This window comes from Medicago truncatula, chromosome 1 (assembly GCF_003473485.1).
Source record: "Medicago truncatula cultivar Jemalong A17 chromosome 1, MtrunA17r5.0-ANR, whole genome shotgun sequence".
Lineage (NCBI taxonomy): Eukaryota > Viridiplantae > Streptophyta > Magnoliopsida > Fabales > Fabaceae > Medicago > Medicago truncatula.
In genome coordinates, this window is record NC_053042.1 from 374,344 (window position 1) to 396,547 (window position 22,204).

At 33.9% G+C, this 22,204-nt stretch overlaps 2 protein-coding genes across 5 annotated transcripts; both read left to right on the plus strand.

The window, feature by feature from the left end:
- The first annotated feature begins 5,805 nt into the window (after positions 1-5,805).
- On the plus strand, positions 5,806-7,017 carry LOC11423157 (F-box protein CPR1). Its single transcript, XM_003588406.3, has one exon. It carries the CDS (start codon positions 5,806-5,808, stop codon positions 7,015-7,017), a length of 1,212 nt encoding a protein of 403 aa, XP_003588454.1.
- A 954-nt stretch (positions 7,018-7,971) lies between these two features.
- LOC25481854 (protein FAM135A) lies at positions 7,972-21,034 on the plus strand. Of its 4 annotated transcripts, none has more exons than XM_024775336.2 (16): positions 7,972-8,106; positions 9,420-9,805; positions 9,889-9,974; positions 12,992-13,146; positions 15,079-15,143; positions 15,267-15,461; positions 15,614-15,668; positions 16,390-16,635; positions 16,742-16,875; positions 17,291-17,480; positions 17,598-17,657; positions 17,736-17,984; positions 18,500-18,758; positions 18,832-19,037; positions 19,663-19,713; positions 20,395-21,034. In XM_024775336.2, the coding sequence occupies exons 2-16, from the start codon at positions 9,702-9,704 to the stop codon at positions 20,683-20,685; spliced, it is 2,346 nt and encodes a 781-aa protein (XP_024631104.1). In that variant the 5' UTR covers positions 7,972-8,106; positions 9,420-9,701; the 3' UTR covers positions 20,686-21,034. The 4 variants fall into 4 exon arrangements, with proteins under 4 accessions (XP_024631104.1, XP_024631103.1, XP_024631105.1 ...); XM_024775335.2 differs by having other exon boundaries at positions 9,423-9,805; XM_024775337.2 differs by having other exon boundaries at positions 9,423-9,805; positions 19,666-19,713.
- Positions 21,035-22,204: the final 1,170 nt, after the last annotated feature.

The window sequence follows — 22,204 nt, forward strand, 5'->3', positions numbered from 1 at the left end:
AAAAGATGAGAATGTGAGTTTGTGAAATGATTGACTTTTGGTTTGTGTACTTGATGATGCATTAATACTTGACTGTAATTGCCTTAGTGGCGGGTTAATATTTCTTAGTGGTGCCTAACTGGCGGGTTATAATTATATTTTGTGTGGTGCCTTAGTGGCGGGTTTTAGTTTGCATTTTCATGATCATGCATGTCATATGCATCTGTGTGGTGCCTTAGTGGCGGGATTTGCAATTATATTCTCTGTGGATGCCTTAGTGGCGGGAATTGCAATTATATTTCTGTGTGGTGCCTGTGTGGCGGGTTATATCCGGATCATGTAGTACCTAAGAGCATGCATTTTACACATCATTGCATTGCATTGGGTCTGTTATTCATCTGTGTGTTGATAAGTGATTAAACTGTTATATATACAAAAGAAATGTGTATGAACTTTACCTTAAAGACTTAAATGTATTTTTCTTGTTTCTTTTTGATTGAGAAGTTTTGATACTATCTATTTTGTGGCATTGTTCTTGTGCTTTGAGTATGAACCAATTTGGATAAGGAAATTGACCCTTGCACTAACATTTTAGGTACCAAAGAAGAGATGATCTATACTTTGAAGTTTTTGCTTGAAGTGCTTACGGGGGACGAAATTGGGTTTTTGATTGAATTGTAACTTGAGTAGAAATTTTGAAGGATATTAGTTTAAGAGTTTTAATTACATTATGTTAAGAATTTTGTATAGATTTTGCTAGAATATATTATTGATGAAATAAATAAATAGTAGTGTTTTTCAGAAAAGGAAAATGATTTAGGCGTAATGTCTTGGACCAAAATCCGGGGCGTTACATAAGGGGTGCGATTAGCAATCATGAACAAAGGATGGGCCGTTTTCCTTTTCTATTGAAGCTTAAACCCGTTTCGGATCCATAGATTTAAACCCTAATCTCTTGCCTCAAACCCTTCGTTTCTTCTCTCGATTTCGCAGGGATCTTGTTCCAGCTTCGGCTTCAGTTTTGCAGCGATTGGGTGCTCAAGCAGTAATCTTTCTGGTATGGCGTGCATCAAATTTCTTTTGATTTGTTGAATTTGAATTCGTTTCATGCCTCTATTGAATTTTGAATGTTCCCGTTTTAAATTAGGGTTTTGAGGTAAATTTTATCTCATTTCCATCGGTGAGCTCCAAGTTTGAATTTTTTTTACAATTCGCCACTTGAATTTAGCCTGACCCACCTTGTATGCTATTGGGTGCAATTTCTGAAGACTCTGCTTAGTTATCACGTTAGAATTTTGAATTTTTATTGTTCTGTATATCTTAGTTATTATTGGAAAATAATCTCCAATTTAGGGATTTTGCTGAAAATCAAGGTTTCCATGATTCTCATCGGGATTATGACAATGATTTTTTGCATTTTCCTTGGATTAGTCGTTTTCTCAACATTTTATAGTTGAGAAAATTATGTCATTTTCTCAACTTATGTTTGGTGTAGGCGTGTCAGTGTCTGTGGTTGGTAGGCATTTTTCATAATAGTCCTAATCAGCCTTCCATTAGGGGGTAAATACTTGATACCATAAATTAAACATGCAGCACCGGTGGTAAAAAAAACTAACAATTTTACAGAAAAGATAAATTGTTTAATTAGTTAGATCAACATAATTACGCAAAATCATGAATTAGGCATAAGATATAGCTGAAACTGAAACTAACGGAACAGAGTAAAACATGCAAACAGAGTAAGTTGTGGAAAAGTGAAAGAAAAAAAAAACATAAAATTAAGCGTAATTCGTTTTTCAATTGTTCATGGATGCATAGAGTGATAAGATAAGAAGCGATTTGAATACCTAGGGTTCTTCTGGAAGGGTGCAATTTGAAGGGGTAGAGCACCCAGCCAGCGAGTAGTGTTTGACGTTCTCAGCTGGAAACTTAATAATCAATTAAGCGATTCCGATTGGATCTCTGCGGCAACGAGATTGGATTCTTCACTTTTACTTTTCTCCTAGTCCCGTGAATGGGGCAAAGGAAAGGAGTGTTTGGATTGTGGAAAATAATGATAATTATATGATTATGACGATGATTGGATTTTTTTTGTGAATGCGATTCTTCTTCTTGAAGATCCAGACTCCAATATCACGTTCGTGTTTGCTTCCTCCATGAGCCTCAGAATCACGATCAGAATCACGTGGATCTTTATTCAACTACACTCTTTCTTTTCTCGAATTAACTTCAACATTACTGATTTACTGTTGTGATATGTCAATGTCGATGAATCAACCGAATCAAGGGTCGATAAGCATATTTAGATACAAAAATTAATGTGGAGATTGCATGAAAAAAATTGAACGCGTTTTCATCAAAAATTAACTTTAACTTTTTTTATAAGATTTTAGATGTCCACGGTATTTATTTTTTTGAAAGAGAAATATCAAATTTTATTGTGACACCAAATCACATCCCTCCGATATATTTGTACATCTATTTAATGATTTTTCCCCTATCATTTTATATCCATCCTAAAAAAAACTTTACAGTGTTAAATAAGTTTAAAATAACTTTAGAGTGTAAAGTTTATTGTAGTGATCCAATTAGATATTATAGAAAATAATAAATAAGTTCACGACAAAATTTGATTAAATTATATCGTGGAAACAAAATTTCCATGTAAAGTTATAGTCTTAGGAAGTGTTTGTTAGGGTACGTTTGGTTCGCGGGTTTTGAAGGGGAGGGGAAGGAGGGAATATTTTAAAATTTTTGTATTTGGTTCAATTTTTAAAAGGGGAGGGAGAGGAAGGGGAGCAAAATCCTTCATAAGCTCATTTATTGCTCCCTCTCATATTTAAGACACTTTAAACTTTGTTAATTAACTATCAGGTTCAATTAATAATTTATTTGGATTCGGCTGCTCTAAAGTGGTAAACTCACTTAATGAACAAATTGAAGGGAGATATTATATGTATATCATAACATGTATTTACCGAACATGTTTTTTTTTTTAGTCAAATGAGCTTATAAGACGTAAGCTATAAACTATAAACTCAAGACAAAGTGGTGGTTACCAAACATGTATTTTTTTTAGTCAAATGAGCTTACGATGCATAAGCTGTAAATAGGTCTTACCCAACAAAATCATGGTGTATTAGAGAACTTATGAAAACAGATTGAAAAAAACTTATGAAAATTGTCATAAGTTGTTTTCATAAATTATCCCAAATACTCTCAAACCCTAATACTCATGCCCCAGCCTTGGCGACTTAGTGAGCTAAGGATTAACCTATGAATAATAAAAAATAAATGAAACAAATTGATTTATAGGCAAGTTTAGTTGTTCATTGAAATTTGTATAAGGAAACTGCTCTTTTAATTTCAAAAATTGCTCTTTAGCATCCCAAAAATACATAAATGCTCCCATCGGCAGTTAAGTATCGCTCGCTAAGTGATTCCAACGACATTTAACTGCTGTTGTATTTTAGTTTATTCCATAACAGCAACAACAATTAACTCATAAGTTCAAAATATACAAAATAGAAATATTTCACCTTCCATACTCAAGCAAATCAATTTCTTCAACTTCTACTTAAAATTCAATTACAAGTTAAGTGTTCATGATTCTTGTGCATTAAAACCTTTTTAAAGACATAAATTTCTGCAAGGGTATTTTTTTTTAAAAATAAATAAAATATATATATGGACCAAAATCAAAATAGGTCATATTTCTAGGGACCTTTGGCATATTTAAGCCTTAAAATAACAACAATATTGTCAAGAATGTTGTTCGGTCTATGTTACCAGAGCGCAACGACGGTTAACTGTCGTTGAAGAAAATATATTATTTTGGAAGTGTTAAAGAGCAACTTTTGAAGTGAAATGAGCTATAATCCTTTCTATAATCCAACAATCATTAAACAATCTATACAATCACCCGTCCTCCGATATTTCAAAAATTTCCTTGAGATTTTTGGAATATGTAATTCGAAATGAGGTTTTTCCGTACATTTTTTTTTGTGGAAAAATACATTTTTCTTGAATTCATATTCTAAATTCCAAAAAAATAAGTACATCAGATTTTATAACCCCTCTATATAGAGCATTCAGATTATAAAATCTCAAATGTTTTTTTTTTTCCTTTCTGGATTATAAAATTCTAACAACTGTTTTGCCAAAAAAAATAGGTTTGGATTATATAATCATAAATGTGTCAACGCAAAGGCTGACCATGTTTTGTGACATGAATACTATGTTTGACCATTATAGCTAGAGCTGTCAAAACGGGTGGCCCGGCCCTAAACGGGCCGGCCCTAGCGGACTTTGGGCTTTAGCGGGCCGGGCCAAAAAGCCCGGCTGACAAAACGGGCTTGAAATATACTACCCGAGTCTGGCCCTACACGGGCCGCGGGCTAAACGGCCCGGCCCGTATTAAAAATTATATTTTTTTTATTTTAAAAAAGTATTATAAAACACTGCTATAATTTTTTTATAAATAATATTTTTAATATGTTTAAATAATGTCTAGCACAAAAGTAAATTGTAAACATTTTCGTACAAACGTCGTAAACTAAAACGACGAGGAAAATGATTTTAAATAAATTAGATATGTTATGGTTATAGATATTTATATATTCGATCTTTAAAACTATAAATAACGAAATGAATAAATATAATTTTATATTACATTTATATTTGTGTTAATTCATTGAATTTTCACTTTTGTTTTTTACTTTGATAATTAACTAAGTAAATAATTATTTGAATAATATATATAATTTATAGAATTTTTTTTTGTTATGCGGGCTAACGGGCTACCCGCGGCCCATTCGGGCTAGCCCTAACGGGTACCGGGTTAAAAAGCCCTATTAAAATACGGGCTCAATATTTTAGGCCCAAGCCCTATATTTATTCGGGCTAAACGGGCCGGCCCCTGTGTTTTGTGTTTTGAGTCATTGTTAGTTGTTCCTACTGTGTCCTAGTCGAAAATCTTGTTTTCAAGCTACTTGATCGGATTGCTCTAAAATTTACTCAGAAAAATGAGAAAAAAAAATTCAAGAAACAAGACTCCCCTAAAAGGAACTTATTATGTCACTATTCCCCTCAAAATTCAAGATTATATCATTTATACCCATTTTCTGCTTTTTTCCTTCATACTCTCAGAAAAATCAAATTTTTTAGCTTGAGCTTTATTGAATTTAAAAAAATGGTGGTATTTTTTTTAATTGTTTTGATAGGTTGTATCATTTTTTTACTTTGTTTTTTAAAAGCAAAATTTGCAATCGAAGAAATGAGAGGGATTCCGACTGTTGCTTATATATTAGCATATTTCATATCAAATAATCCAAAAATCTCTAAAAATGAATACAAATTATATAATCCGAACTGAGGTATTTTCAGAATTGAGTATGATACGTGAGAAGATAGTAAGATGGAAAAAGAAATAACCAATAATATAGAGAAGCCACCTCTCACATCTTTGTAGGAGTAATATTTAAACAATAAAAAATATGACAACTTTTAAAACACTGTATAAAAATACATATAAAGTAAGTATTGGTTTAATTAAAAGTTAAAATTATTATTAAATTGACAACCATATAGAAACACCATATGCGACAACTTTTGAGTTTTCAAACTAATTATTTCCATTCTTTTTAAATTACAAAAAAAGTAAAACCAAAAAATAATATTTAGTGTTGCAAATATTAAATATATATGAGATTATAATATTTTTATAAATTCAATCACATGACCAATTTTTTACACTTGCAAAGGTTTTGCTTAAGCGGCTCCCTCGATCTCTTCCAAGGTGGTGTTGGTTAAGATTGAAGACAACCCATGTCGTTGAAGTCGAGGATGGAGAATTCAATGGTTGTCGCAAATGGGAAGGTTAACAAACATATACCTAATGATCTTATCTTCTTTGTTCTATCTAAATTACCTTTGAAGTCTTTGAAACGTTTTGGATGCGTAAGTAAATCTTATGCCCTTTTATTTGAAAACCCTAATTTTATGAACATGTATTGTAACAATTTCATTTCGAATAGTCCTTCTTATTGTGATGATACTTGTCTCCTTTTACAAGAGATTATCTCGCCTAATTCTACTGAAGAACATTCTGTGATGTATTTGCTTTCTGGCGAGAGGTTTGAGAACGTAGTCAAAATTGATTTACCGCCTCCGTTTTGCAAGGATGACTATGATATTCATATTTTAGGTTCTGTTAGTGTTAATGGAACTTTCTGTCTCATGCAACTAGATAAATATTTTTTATTATGGAACCCAACTACAGAGGAATTCAAAGCCATTCCACCTAGCACTATTGATCTTGCACCACCTGATCTAGATCATTTTTGGGACAAACATGGATTTGGTTATGACCATGTCAGAGATGACTATAAAGTGATTAGATGTGTAGAACTTGATCCTGATCTAATCGAGTCTTTCTGTGATAATCTTGGTGTGGAACATACACTGATTTTGGAAGATTTCTTTGATGCTCCGTCATGGGAGATATACAGTCTAAAAAGTAACTCTTGGAAGAAACTTGATTTCAAATTACATGTTAGGAAAATAGATGGTGCTCGAGCATACATGGATGGAATGTGTCATTGGCACGGTGGAGACCGGGGAAGTATTATGGGACAATACTTGGTGTCATTTGATTTGGTAAACGATGTGTTCATTACGATACCCATTCCCTCATACATGAAATTTGACTGGTGTTTTGAATTAGTGCACTTGATGATGTTAAATGGATCTATTGCTTTCATTTCTAATCACAGAAACACTGCTTATGAAATATCAATCTTGGGAGAACTAGGCGTCAAAGAATCATGGACTAAACTATTCACTGTTGATCTCTTACCTTTGATTGAGCGTCCTATCAAATCAGATACTGACCTTATATTCTTCGAAAGAAAAAGAGAAGGAGAAGGACTATCCTGGTTTAATTTGAACACTCAAATATTTGAGGAGCTTGATGCGAAAGGACAACATGTTCATTATCATGTAGCAATTTATAAGAAAAACCAACGTAGGATTGAATAATTAATTATTGTTACCTCATTTTAGACAAAATGTTTATGACTGTGGTTATTAATCTAACCTTGTTTACAATGTGGATTTTCAAGTCTGCATATTATGAATATTACAATGTACCTTAATAATTTTAATCTTGTTTTATCAAATTTATTTTGAACTCTGTTTATATATATGAGTTGATATTGTTTCCATACCATTTCAATTTGAATGAATAATCTTTTCCTTTATCGAATGTCATACAATTTTATGTAAAATCAGCTTTTAACTGGTAGATATATAATTACCTTAATGTATCAACCTATCAGAAAAACATGCAACTATATCATAGAACATTCATATTTTTTTTGTAGTTCCTTTTATGATTATTTGTAATTTGAATTGAATTTGCAATTTTTCTACATATTTTAATAAGCTTTATTATATCAGTATCTTCAATTTCTTATTTTTGTTCTAATTCCTCTTGATTCTTCTTGGCTGTCCCTCTATGATTCAACAAAATCAAGTCTAAGTAGTGATTGAAATTTGAAAATCATCTGATTTCTTTTATAAGCCATTTAGTTATTAAGGGATATAACTTTAACGATAAGAAGGCTAAAAGATAAATGATAAGAGATCAATGGTTCGAGCATTCTCACACACAACATAATACTAATCGCAACTGTTAAAAAACATTACGTCACAACTTATTAACCATTTGATGAACACAATTAACGATGATTTTGAACATCATTGAATTATTTAATACAAAAAATTTAGTCTTTACTTATCAAATATATAATATAATAAATGTAAGAGTTGAAGTTCGAACCCAAAACACCTCACTTCTACTTCTACGCAATTAAAATATGTGAGCTCCTCCTTCAAAAAAGAGCTCCTCCTTCAAAAAAGAGCTCCATCCATTAAATTACTCGGAAAAAAAAAAAATCACTACGTCGGGCTTAATAAATTTGACATAATTAATTAACATTGTTATATTGATTGTTTTATTTTGAGCACTAAACCTCCCTCTAATTAACTCGGAAAGCCGAAATCATAATTCACGTAACTACAAACCCTAGCAACCAATTACCGCATTTCCCCATTTCTCAATTTCAGGTAATATTTTCATTCTCTCTTAAAATTCTTTCATTTTTTCTCGTTTCTATTCATGGTTTTGTTTGCAAAATTTTCCTGCAAATTTCGACTTTTATTACATTTTTCTGAGGAAAAATGTGATACAATTAGTTTATCATAATTCAACTTGTTTCTGTTATCTTAATTTTACAATCTCAATGATTACTTATTGCTACGGTGTGTTGCAAATTATGTAAATTGTGCTTAGTTCCATAAGGAACAAGTAATTGCAATTTTAGCTTCTAAATTATGGAAATGCTATGGATTGAACAAGTATTATATATGCATGTATGCATAGTTATCAGTATGTTTCGATACACGCGAGTTGTACCTCGATTCAATACTGTTAAGAGTCCAATACTGGATGATATATGGGTTGAACATGTGTTTATAAGTGAGGAAGGTCCTCACTTACAAGCTGATTTTGTAAGGTTGAGTAGAGCCGTGCCAAATTCTAATATGTTATCAGGGTCTATCCCAATTCCATTGGACCACCTGCTATCAGGTCACGTCTGTCGGGCCACTGGGGTTAGGCTCCAGATGTCCAGTCGTGGCCGTGATGGGTGTGTGTTAGGAGTCCAATTTGGATGGGATATGACTTGAACATGTGTTTATAAGTTAGGGTAGTGCTCACCTTACAAGCTGGTTTTGTAAGGTTGAGTTAGGGCCAACCCAAATTCTAATATGTTATCATAGTTTATCCCAAATCCATTGGACCACGTGCTATCAGGTATCCACTGTTTGGCTAGTGGGGTTACACTCCAGATGATGACCAGTCCTGGCCGTGATAGGCGTGTGTCAGTAGTCCAATTTGGATGGGATATGGCTTGAACATGTGTTTAGAAGCGGAGACAGATCTCACCTTAGAAGCCAGTTTTGTAAGGTTGAGTTAGGTTCAACCCAAATTCTAAGAGATACTAAACCTAGTGTAGGAACCACTTTTTTTTGTCAACTTTGTATATCCGACCACTTTTCCTTTTTGTTTATGACTTGAATTATTTTGAGGTTCATATATGATATGATATATAGCTTATAATTCCGTCATGTCACTTGTTTTTACTTAAAAATGACATATTTTTATTACTTGTCTTACGGTTCTGAGTAACATTTGATTTATGATTCAGAAAGTAGTACATCCGATTCATGATTTAAATCTTGATTTGATAACAATGTATGTATGTGAATATATGTGCCGCAGTTGACTCTTTCAAAAGTTTGATATTGGCAATGCCTTTGATTAAGTATTTTTCTTTACAATTTTGCTTTTGATCATGTGCCTTTATTATCATTATTAGCAGCTGCAGTTGACTGTGGAGGGTGTTGAGAGTGAACGTTAGAAGTTACATACCAGTGTTCCATTTCCAAGATGGTTAATTAGATCAATCATTAGCGACACATTATAGATTCGATATGATCTGAATCGAAAGGGACTTGGATTTGAAGCTTATCAAGACTTAAGAGACAGAAGAAAAGCTGATTTTGCTGGGTTATTGTGATATAATTCTGCAATAAGTAAACAAGGATTGTTTGTTGTTTTGAGATATAGAAGTTGGGAAGTAGAGTGGCTATCTGATGTAATGCCACACTCCCTAAAGGTCAGGCCAGTGGCCATGTTTGAAGCTGTGCAGGAGATTGCAATCTACATTCATAGGTTTCACAATCTTGACCTTTTGCATCAGGGGTACTCATCCATTTCTATTTTGTTCTTTCCAATTTTTATTTTGAAGTCTTAGTTAACTGACATGCATATTTTGCTTTATATAGATGGTATCAGCTTAAAGTTACTATGAGATGGGAGGACAATGAAAATATGTCTTTTGGAATTCCAGCTAGAGTTGTTCAATATGAAGGTGATTTTTCATAATTATGCTCTAAGTCTATATTACTCAGGTTCTTGAGGAAAATGTGTAATGTATTTTCTTTTTCCGTGGTTATTGCTTTCAGTAGAAACTTTGAAATCATTATGTTTGATGTTCTAAGGTATTATTTGGATTTTTAGCATATTTTATTACTGGCTTTTAGGCTTAAGCTTTTATCTATACAATTAATCGTTTGTTTTAGATTGTGAAATTTTATTGGAATTTATTTGGTGTCGATACACTTTATTGTATGAGTTCTTCTGTCATATGGATGATATGTTGTGCTGAAAAATGGGTTTCATCATTGTTGTATTATTTCCTAAACAATTTCCCTTTGCTGAATATGTCTAAAATGTGTCATATTTGTCCAATAGTGTGTTTTGTAATACCTTCAGTAGGTCGATAGTTTAACTATAGGGAAGTGGTGTTGCTTGGGAATAATGTTATCAATGGCGGATGGCAGACCATGGAGGAAAGCCAAAAATCTAACATACAGCCGACATATACGACGTATGGTGCCATGATGCCGTCATCCTTCACAAATTAGTCATGGCGGTTTTCCAAAAATCCACCGCTGATATCTGCCGTGGCGCTGCCATGGCCGATGTTTGACAACACAGCTTAGCAATGGAGTTTTCATTACATTATTTGGTGACCCATTCATTGGACCTGTGAACTATAACATTTATTTTATCCATTTATTATTTTGGAAAAGCATGTGCTGTTACTTCTGATTACTGTAAACATCCTTGATGTATGGCATTAATTTTTATTCCTGCAAATATTTTGGAAAAACATGATCTGTAGTTTAGAAAATTCCGAAATTTGAGGTATGATTTTGCAATACTTTCAATATTATCATGAGCATTGAGAAGATTTCCCACATGCTATTTAAATATTTTACACTGTGTTTGGATGACATGTGAGTAGGGGAATGGAAGGGAAATGAGGGGTAGGAGAACTAGCTCCCATATTTAGATTTTGGAAATTTTAAATCATATAGGAAAGGAACACTCTCTCCCTCTTATCTGCAAAGACCTAGTTTTTTCCTCTCAGAACAACGGTGCATAGCAGCTGATCCCAAAAACACTTCAGCAATATAGCGCATAGAGAGATGATCACCATTCAAATTTTTTTATACATGTATGAAGTAATTAATACTATCTTAAAAGATTGGATTGGATTGGATGAAAGAAGCAACATTGACTAATTATCACGTGCTAGTTCCATATGACTATCCTTGCAACAATGCAACTTTTGTGTTAAACGTCTCAATTACATTGAGCGGTTTGCTTTGCAGCAGATCATCTTAAATTGCGGTAAAACCCTGCTGAGTCGACCAAACCTCTCTTTAAGGGATTGTTTAAAGGTCATACTAAGATTTTTGTAATTTACACACAAGACTAGACAAACCCAAGGAGATTACTTCTTGATGAATAAACCTAAAAATAACAGTTGCACTTGACGAGGAACAACACACCCTGGAAATTGAAGCAACTAAACCTAGAATTCAATAACAGAAATCAATAATGTGGACCTAAAAACCAAACAAAACGAAGAAATCTTTGGATTCAGAATGAACAACAAAGCTGGCAGAACTCACAGCATGGCAAACTTTCTACTGGATAGTGGCACATGTATCCCATGTGCTGCTGGTAAAACCACTGCACAAAAATCTTCATGGGAGCACATGACATGTGATCTGCTCTTGGCTGATTGGCGACCTCTGGTCCAATCAGCCGTGTCCCCTTGGACACCCTACAAAAAAACCAAAACTAGGATTTACCCTTTGGCAGCGTGGAAGACTAGAAAGCTAGGTTTTTCAATCCTAGTTTTTCAATCCAAATACTAGCTCACAGGGTGAGAGTTGTCCCCTACTTATAACCATTATTATTATTCAGGCTATATCATTATCTAATGTGGGACTCTTAACTTGCATCGTCTCGTACCTAGTCTTTCATTAGTGAACCAAAGATAGAGATTGACTGCCATTTTATTCAAGAGATTCTTGTAGAAAAATCAACAAGTCTTTATGTAAATTACGTCTACAAATACAGTTATCCCTTTAGTTTAGGAAATCCCAAAAAATAAGTAATCTGACTTTGCAATGCTTTCAATATCTTAGAGTTTCAGCTAGGCCCAACTGAACCCCAAAATGTGGCACGAGGGATGAGGATTGTCCATGTCACTAGTTGATACGGGATATCAAAACACCATCTTCACGCGACTGGACATGTATGGGCTTCCCAATAACAGATCAACGATAGGTTCTGATGGGCTGCAATGAGAGCAACCTAGGGTTGATCGCAACGAAGGTGGCTAGGATTTTGATCTAAACGCTGAGTCTAGCATGTTGAGAGCTCTATTACTATCTTAGAATTTGGGTTAGTTAGACCTAACTCAACACAAATCTAGCCCAAGGCGTGAGGAATCCAAGCCTTCTAAGGACTACTTTGGCCATATCACTAGTTTATGTGAGATCTCAACACATAAATAAATGGGGAATTGGGTAATTTCTCTCAAGCATTTTGAAATACTTTGGGATTTCAGCATTCAAGTGTTATTAGCTCCAGATATATAGGATGAACTAATTACATCCTTATGTGCAATGAAATTTGAAACTGGAGGCTCAAAATATTTTAAAAAGCTGAACCGGAAGCTATTTAACCCGTGATTGTTTACACTAAGCTCGGACACTCCTTGGATTAGGCGTGTCCCGGTGTTGAACATGCGTCGGTGTCTAACAGCGACACGATACATATGATTCCATTGAATTATGTGATTTTATCAAATTATTATCGTGTCCGGTGCCAATGTCCGTATCCGTGCTTCATAGGTTTACACCATAAATCTGGATTGCATTATAATTTTCCAAGGATATGTTTTTTTCAACGCGTGAGATTGTGGTATCTTGTTGTTTGTCTATTATGAACTTGGCTTCTTTACTTGATGTATATATTTGTTTGCCTATATATAACTGACATGATAGAAGTTTTTCTGTTCTACAGCTCCTGATCAGGGTCCTTGCAGTCTATATGGTATTTGGAGGATTGATGATACAGACAACAGTTTCTCAACACAGCCTTTTCGGATAAAATATGCTCGGCAGGATGTTCATTTATGTATGATGGTCTCGTTTAATTTGTCTCTTAGTAGATTTAAGGTAACGATCTCGCTAATTTTCTTCTCATTTGAGGGGGTATTCGAGGGGAAAGGGTATATTATGAGTTGGTAATTGTATATTAGGTGCTAAGTTATCTTGTAGGAAAACCTCTAGGTCAGATACCGCACTGACGAGGTTGGCATCTATATTACTATAGTTTATTTAGTTTATACTCTCCAGCACAGTAGCCACTGATATAGCTTGGACATAATAGAAGAAGCATGCATGTTGTAGTTAACTTATTCACTTCAATGGGTATCTGAATACTTCTTCACCGTCAGATGAAAAATCCTACCAATTAAATAATGTCTAGCACAAGGGTTATTTTTATGTGTAGGAGTATATCTTGACCATACAACATGATAATTGTGAAGATTAAACGTTATTTCAATGCCACATTACTAATTTTACTAATCCTTTATGTTCCAATCTTAGCATTCCATAGTAAGAATTGATGTTGAAGATTTTCTCCCCTCACTCTCGCATAAAAATAATTCTCTGATGCATAACACACACACACGCACGCACGCGCACACACACACACACATCTAGTAGACTATCTTGGCGTGTTTACGATTTGGGCTTATAAGGTGATGATTGTCCAATCCTCATAAGTACTATCTAGTAGACTAATGTTGGTAGAATAACTGGGATTTCAACACACCCCCTCGTACTCGGAAATGACCACATATGAAACGTGAACAAGTGTGAGTGGAAATAATAGAGATCTTTGTCAAATAATAGATCTAGGATAGAATTTGATACCATCTTATAATATGAGCTTAGGGCCTAACTCAACATCAAAAAATCTACTTATATGGTGGGGACTGTCAAAACCTGATAACATTCAATTCACAATTACAACAAGCATTGAAATTGAAATATATTCAATTCCAAAAAGTATATAATACATGTGACTTTGTATTATTGAGTAAGCCCTTATACATCAAAGCAAAGGCTTATAAGTTTGGAAAAACAAGCCATATAATAAACAGGGCTTATATTTTCTTGCCTATCGTAAACTAGACTTACAAAAATGCAAAGGATTCAAATAACAAAGGTCACAGATTTAGGTTAGAAATTACATCCAGCTCCCAGATTATACCCCAAACCATGACAACATATGCAAAAGATAAGAGTAATGGTGAGATCAATATAGCGGCCAAAAAACCACTATAGCAGATAGCACTAGCAGGATGATTTCTATTTTGACATTTTCACACATTTATATAGTTTATTATATAAAATTATACTATACCGTATACTCTCTCCGGTCTAAGTTACAAGCAAAAGTAACTAATCTCACCCTTATTAAGAAATTTAGTTAAATGTAATTAATCTTGTTGATCTTATAAAAGTATATCCTTTGTTATAATTTGTTCCATGATAATAAGAGAATCATTACAAAATAACACCTATATTAATTTAGAGGTATTTTTGGAATGACGTCTTTAAATAGAGTGAAAGTAGTTAAATTTGCTTACCAGTGAGACCATCGGATATGAGTACTTTTTATTTATATTTGAGATTGGAGTACATAAATTCTCAACAACTAGCTATGACTGACCAGTGCGAGGGTGAAACATGACGGCATGAGTGAGACAAAGTGACAGAGCCCAAATCTTGTTATGATGTTTTTTAATATCAAAATTCCGATAATACCCAAATAAAAGCAGTAAAATTTGAATGTTCAGAGCTTTTTAGAATTTTCGATTCGCATCATGAGGTGCGTCACTATTGTGGCTGTGGAAGCCGCTGTTTTGGCCACTATAGCTGCCGCTGTACTAAACTGCTGCACTACTGCATGTCTTGTAGCGGCCAGGAGCTACTCCACTCTGCTATAGTGCACCATTGACAATACTGAGAATAACAGATTTAACTAGGATTCTCTTTTCTAATTATTTAACTATGCGATGTGATTCTAAATTTCAGGGTTTACCTACAACTGCTGTAATTTTGAAGTTTGAGCTTGTGTATGCTCCCACGGTTGAAAATGGGTGAGTGATTAAAGTAGTTTACTTATTGGCATATAAATATGGGTCCAAAAGACATGGTTGTTTCTTTCTGGCTGATATATCCTTAGTGAAATCTGTATACTGAGTAGAGTTCACAATCTACAGTGCCGACTTGCAAGCTTCTCTGGATGATTACCCTGCTGCTGTCCATGAATTTCGAATTCCTCCCAAAGCTCTTTTAGGACTGCATTCATATTGTCCTGTACATTTTGATGCTTTCCATGCTGCTCTTGTTGATGTCAGTGTGCATGCCAGTTTACTGAGAGCTGCCCCTTACCCATCTGCATTGAAGGTACCCAGGTTTGTCACGTCTAATTGTCAGTATGAATCAATTTGATCTTCATTTTTCTAGTTTTGTTAATTTTGAAATGTTCATTAGAGCCAATTTGTTATCAACTTTATATATGCATGTTCGATTACACAGAGTAACATGTTTAAATTCTCCGTTTCAGCAATTCTCGCAATGCTGAAGTCGTCGTAGATAAAAGTTATGACACATTGAACCATGTATGCTCTATACATTGAATGTTTCTTTATGGGATTCACTGTTGACGTATTGGTCATTTGGCATTGTTCAAAATATTTACTGCAAAGTTGTCTTTCATTTCATGTTTGTGTTATTTACTTGATTACACTTGGCTTCTAGAAATCAGGCTTTTTGCTTGATGCTCATGCATATTTTTGCCAGTGTTGTCTTTCTTATTGGATCCAAGTTTGCATGGTCCAAGGTGGAATTCATCTTTGCATGTATTCACTGGCATATACGCACATGTTTTCCAATCTATTGGATTGCATTTTTTTTTATATTGTAATTCTATATTGATTTCTCTATGTATGTTCTAACTTGAGAATTCTCTGACCTGTATATCTTGCAAATGATAAACATATTTTTGCAAAATATTTTTACTTTTAAGTAAACTGTTTTTCTAAAAGGGGAGTTATAACATCTCATATTAAATAGTTTCATGCCAAAATATACTTTTGTAAAATAGAACAGTGTGGCAATATTGGGATAATGAGTAAGGACAACTTGGCTTCTAGACACTATGAAAAAACTTCGTGCCAGCAATGAAAATGGGATGAAAATCATTCAGAAAAATGTTTTTGTAGGACGTTCATGAATGTTTATTTTTGTATTCTGGTAACCACGGATTAGATTTTTATTTATATATTTGTCATTTAGACATTTCTTTTCAGGCATTAACTAATTCTTTATGTGACAAACCAGGCCAAGGGAGAAGTTGCCTCTATAGATATGAAAAATGTAACGCTTCTTAAGGCATTGTTAACAGCTCGTGAGATATTACTTCAAGAATTACAAAAACTTAGCAAAGCAGTTGATCAGACTATTGAGATTTCAGAGTTTCTGTCCAAACTGAACAATGAGAAAATATTGAATTATGTTGCGCATGCAAATCAGTTTGCAACAGCTGTTGGAATTTCAGCACAGGGCAATCAACAAAATGGTCTTGAGGTCCTTCCTTTTTATTCATGCTGCAGCATATTGCTATTTTGTTTCTCTGTTTATATTTATTTCTATTTTTTCTTTTTTATTAATTATATCGTCTCTTCTTGTGCAGAGAGGAAATGGTGCTCTGGATCTTCTGATTGCTGAAAAGCTTAACTCCTTGTCAGAGAGTGATCTGTTGCACTGTTGCCATTCAGTGGGAGACCAATTGTTTTATTTGTGGAACACGTTTCTAAAATTCCACAGGTTTGCTTTTTATCACGTATCATTAAGATTCAACAAAATGTGTTTTTCATGTCCAAACCCGAGTCGATGTTTCTTCTTTTGGTTCCAGTTTTTTTAACAATATTGATAGAAGTATGATTATAGTTTTCTTGAGAGGTTTATTTCCTCTACAATTTCACCTTTCAATGCGCAAGTATATGATAATTTGGTTTGAATAGTCCCTTTTGTGCTATAACGGAACATTTTCTAGGGCAGCTGAATTATATCATCTACTTTGGTTCTCTCATTCAGGCATCTTTTCTATGTTTGCTTTCAAATGATAATTCTGCTGAATGCATGTAATGTTAAATCTGCATTCACATTTCCACTAACATGAGCATGTATCATTAACCATTATCTTACCATGTTTAATCAGTTGCTCTATATTTGTTTCTAGAGATAACAAGACAAAGATTCTAGAATTTTTGCGTGATGCTTGGGCCAAGGATAGGAAAGCAGAATGGTCAATATGGATGGTCTACTCTAAGGTACAGATGCCTCATCATTATATAAATAGTAGGAATGACGAGTCTTCTTATCGTGGGGTGCACAGAAGAGTTTCCAGTTTGTTGAAGTCATCTGATGAGGTGAATTCTTACATGTTCTTCCATATTTTTAATGTCAGGCATTGGAAAAAGAACTTCAGAAAACCTTTTCTATGCATATTATTAAAACTGAATTATTTTTATTCTTAAATCATACAGCCTCCTCAGACTGCAGCTACACGTGCTGAACTTCATCGAAGGAGCATTGCACAAATGAGGGTAGTTATCAATTTGTGTGGATCGCTAGCTCCAGTTTTACATATATGTACGACGTATTAATGGATTGCATTTTTGCAGATTAACAACCAATCAATTCAAGACATGCAAATGTTTGGAGATCCTTTACGTATACCAATTGTGATTGTTGAACGTGTGACGAATGCACCACGGCGCACAATCAGTGAAAATTCATACCTGAGAAATGTCATACTGGCAGATTCACATAATTTTGAAGCTACACACAACTCAGACACTGCAAACCAGGAATCTGCCCCACAAAGCAATGCTCGCGTGTTGAAGATTGTTGTCTTTGTGCACGGGTTTCAGGCAAGTTCCGCAAACATCTAATCTTTTAAATACAATAACATGTTTTTTTGTGTATGTCTCAATGCTATTAAATTTATCTACCTCTTTGACTGAGATGGATTGTAAATAATTAGTGGTGGACTATCCGTCACATTATCAAAATAGATCAAGCAAAAATGTACAAGTGGTTGGCCCGGCCCTTCTTTCGAAGAAGCTGGTAAATAAAATGTCCATGACCTGACCATGAAGGATTGGTAAGCACAATGATAAAAGATTAAAACATCTTTAGGGAAGTTTTGGCTTCAGTATACCAATCCTTCCATTATTACCTGATATCTCAATCCATAGCCAAAACTTAACCCTTTGCCTTTAATGCTCTTCACCTCCCAATCATGGTGTCATCTATTTCCAGAGATTTTGTAGCTTGCAAGTGTGCCCAATATTCTGAGAAAGATTACTAGATGAAGCACACAGCTCAGCATCTTATTGTTGAAAGTTGGCTGGATGCTTATTCTTTGTCTCTGAAAATGTTGCAGGGGCATCATCTGGATCTACGACTTATTCGAAATCAATGGGTTTTGATGGATCCCAAGGTAGAAGTTCTGATGTCACAGGCTAATGAAGATAAAACATCGGGTGACTTCAGAGAAATGGGTCAAAGGCTAGCGCAGGAAGTTATTTCCTTTGTTAAAAAGAAAATGGATAAAGAATCAAGATGTGGAAATCTGAGGGATATTAGACTGAGTTTTGTTGGACATTCTATTGGCAACCTCATTATAAGAACAGCAATAGCTGGTAGGTCATACTCTTAGCATTGAATGTGTTCATCTGTTTGACATTTGGTGCTGACTTTTTTCTTATATTGCAGATAGCATGATGGTGCCATTTCTAAGATACTTACATACATATGTTTCAGTGTCTGGTCCGCACTTGGGGTATCTTTACAGTTCAAACTCACTGTTTAATTCTGGGTTATGGCTTTGGAAGAAACTAAAAGGCACACAGTGCATTCATCAGCTCACCTTCACAGATGATCCAGATATTCAAAATACATTTATCTATAAACTTTGTAAGGTAAGGAAGATGTTCTACAAAGATTTGGAACAAATGGACATGGGCATAAGCTCAAAGACTTCAATTAATTGAATAACTCATTTTCATATGTGATTGTTCTTGTAGACCACACTTTTATATTATAAGCATTTATTATGCTTTTTCTTGCATACCGATATGGATATTGAATCCAAGTCGTTAATTAATAATGTGTTCAAATAACATTTGCTTGTATTTTATAACATCAAATGATGTTGATGTTTTGAAATCTGGAAAATATGGTCAACACAATGACTTAAATTGACAATTTTCGCAAGTGTATCCTATAAAAAGTGAGTCAATGGCAACCAGCACCATGTTTTGAATTATGTTTCAGAAGTTGGTGTTTTGATGTCAAATGGCTGTTTTTGTTACAAATCATGCAACTGAATGTATGCATTGACTCTTAGTTCATGGAAGCAGCTAATACACTATCCTTGGTGGTTTGATTTAATTTTTGACTTTGAAAGTTGAGGGTTCCCTTCACCAAAGTTCCAAAGAGGACTTGTTTTTTAATAAAAGGCCCCTGATCATTCATATATAATATGGAGTTTAATTAATTTGCTGAAGTTCTAATATGGTTATTTTCTTTTCTTCCTTTTTTCAGCAGAAGACCTTGGATCATTTTAGGCATATAATTTTGCTATCGTCCCCTCAGGTTTTCCCTAGTCTTGTGACTATTTTAATCATTTCTAGAAAAGCTATTTACTTCTGAGCATTATAACCAATGTTTGTATGTTAGTGTCTGGTCTTTAATACAGGTCTTTAAAACTGAAACTAAATTGATGGTATTAGATAATTATTTTGCAAAGTGTCTTATATTCAATGTGCAACTGAACTGATTCCTATCAGGAAACAAACATGCTTTTCATGCTTTTTGTTTTTTTTGCACCACTTTATGCTGGCAGATGAACTTAACTGTTTTCTAAAGAAGAAATTTCAAAATGTTGAAATATTTTAGGACTTGCTTGGTTTGAGAAAATGATAATTTTTTTTAACTTTTAACAGTAAAATTTACATTGTTTTCACTTTATTACATGTATCCATAGTTTTATACAAGAGACAGTGAAAATCATTTTTTTAACTATGTTCACCTATTTGCTTACAAATCTTTGAAAACAGGAGAGTGAAAATGAAGTAATATTTTTGTAATTAAAAGTGAAAAAACAAAAATAAAATGGTTTTTTTTTTCACAAACTAAAGAGGTACCTTTCCTAATTGAAGTTTGTGTAATAATAAAAATTGCTTTTTTCTGAAACAAGATTGAAGTTTGCATGATAACGCATTATTAAGGGAGTAAAATGAACTATTTTCTTCTAACTGATAATGCTTATTTCAGGATGGTTATGTGCCTTACCATTCTGCTAGAATAGAATCATGTCAGGCTGCTTCACTTGACAATTCAAAGAAGAGTAGAGTGTTCCTAGAGATGCTTAATGATTGTTTGGACCAAATCCGTGCCAATCCCTCTGAACGTCGAGTATTTATGCGTTGTGATGTCAATTTTGATGCTACTGCCTATGGAAAGAATTTAAACTCTTTCATCGGGCGGGCTGCTCATATTGAGTTTCTGGAGTCTGACATTTTTGCAAGGTTCATAATGTGGTCATTTCCAGAACTATTTCGATAGGATCTCATGTCTTTTTTGCATTCAGATTCACCTCGGATTTTAGTAAGATGTTGGCATTTTTCTAGGTTTGTGTTAGCAGGATCATTTAAACATCTGAGCTGCATATTTAATTGGCTTCAAGATGTTTATTTGGAACACATGTACACATAGCTTAAAGAAGGGTTTTAAGAAATAGTGATGTAATTATTTTAGGTTAGATAGATTAATTTTAATGTTACGCTGTTAGCTTAGCATTATAACGCAGGCAATTAGACCTAGTAACAAAATTAGGCATGAATTTTCTACTTCAGAAAAATGTATATCAGATGGAATAACTGAATCTTCACTCTTTTGCTGTTGGTTTTGTTCATTTTGTTTTCTTGTCCTTGTTTAGTAATGAAACTGTCAATTTTGAAAGCAGCTTCGTAATGTTGCATATTATTTGGACAAAATTACGAGTCCTTGAAGTTAATTTTAAGTTTCAAACAGGTTCTTTCCTTGTTGTCATATTTGTATTTTTTTCTTCATGTTGAGTTAGTCATTTAAATTTACAAATGAAAAAAATGTTGACCAATTTTCATTTTGCATCCAAGTTTATTTTTATAAGACTTAGCAAGGTGGTGTATTATCTCGAGAAGTCTCATACTAAAAATTTACTAAATTTCATTTTGCATCTATATATATTATTACTTGTCGTTGTCGTGCATCTGCATATATAGGAAATTCCTCCAAGATATCTAAAACACACGACATATACAAATTATGAAATACAGAGAAAATGTTATGGGCTAAAATACTAGCAACATTTGCAAAATGAGATAGAAATATATAAAATACACATCTAAATGAACTTTGTAAATGCTAGAGTAGTGGTTGTTGCATGATTCCAACACATGATTGTGTATTGCAAGCCCGATTTATGCTGCTCATTGCAATATGAAGGTACATATGAGATAGAAGTTTCGTCGTTTGCTTTTCCAGAAATAACCTCAATGTGTCCACCTCCAAAAAAGGTTAATACAAATGGTGTACCAAAGTGTGGTAATTCTACACAGGATAATCATTTTGAAACGTATATTTAAGCGTTTCCCATCATTCTTTTAGCATGTCGACTCTTTGCGTTGAGATGCGTCGAGATGCACCGGTTTCACAGTCAAAGTCATCATTCCCAATTAGAACCAAACCCAATAGTGCTGGTTGTGTGTTAAAAAGTCCCACATCGAACAAAAGATGACATGAGCATGTGTTTATAAGTGAGAGCAATCCTCAACTAACATATTACTCATAAAAAAATGTCCAACTGCTGGAAGCGAAAGTTGAACCTACAAAGTTAAATCTAACACTCACGTGAGATGTGAGCCGGCATAGGTTTAAGTTGTAAAATAAGCGTGATAAGTGTGAAAATAAGTGTGGCCAAACAAAGCCAAAACCGGAAGTCGTTTTGAATGTAACCTAGGTTTTAACAATTGAAAGTATTAGTGGTTTTTTCTTTTCCAAATATATTGATCTCATTACCACCCTTCCCCCCTTTTTTTTTCCT

Bases quoted from the DNA above. Each gene is read 5' to 3' on its own strand.
- LOC11423157 (XM_003588406.3), top strand. From the start codon at position 5,806: ATGTCGTTGAAGTCGAGGATGGAGAATTCAATGGTTGTCGCAAATGGG.
- LOC25481854 (XM_024775336.2), top strand. From the start codon at position 9,702: ATGCCACACTCCCTAAAGGTCAGGCCAGTGGCCATGTTTGAAGCTGTG. The intron at 15,669-16,389 runs GTATGCTCTATA...GTGACAAACCAG, and splicing joins GTTATGACACATTGAACCAT to GCCAAGGGAGAAGTTGCCTC. The intron at 17,658-17,735 runs GTAGTTATCAAT...GCATTTTTGCAG, and splicing joins GGAGCATTGCACAAATGAGG to ATTAACAACCAATCAATTCA.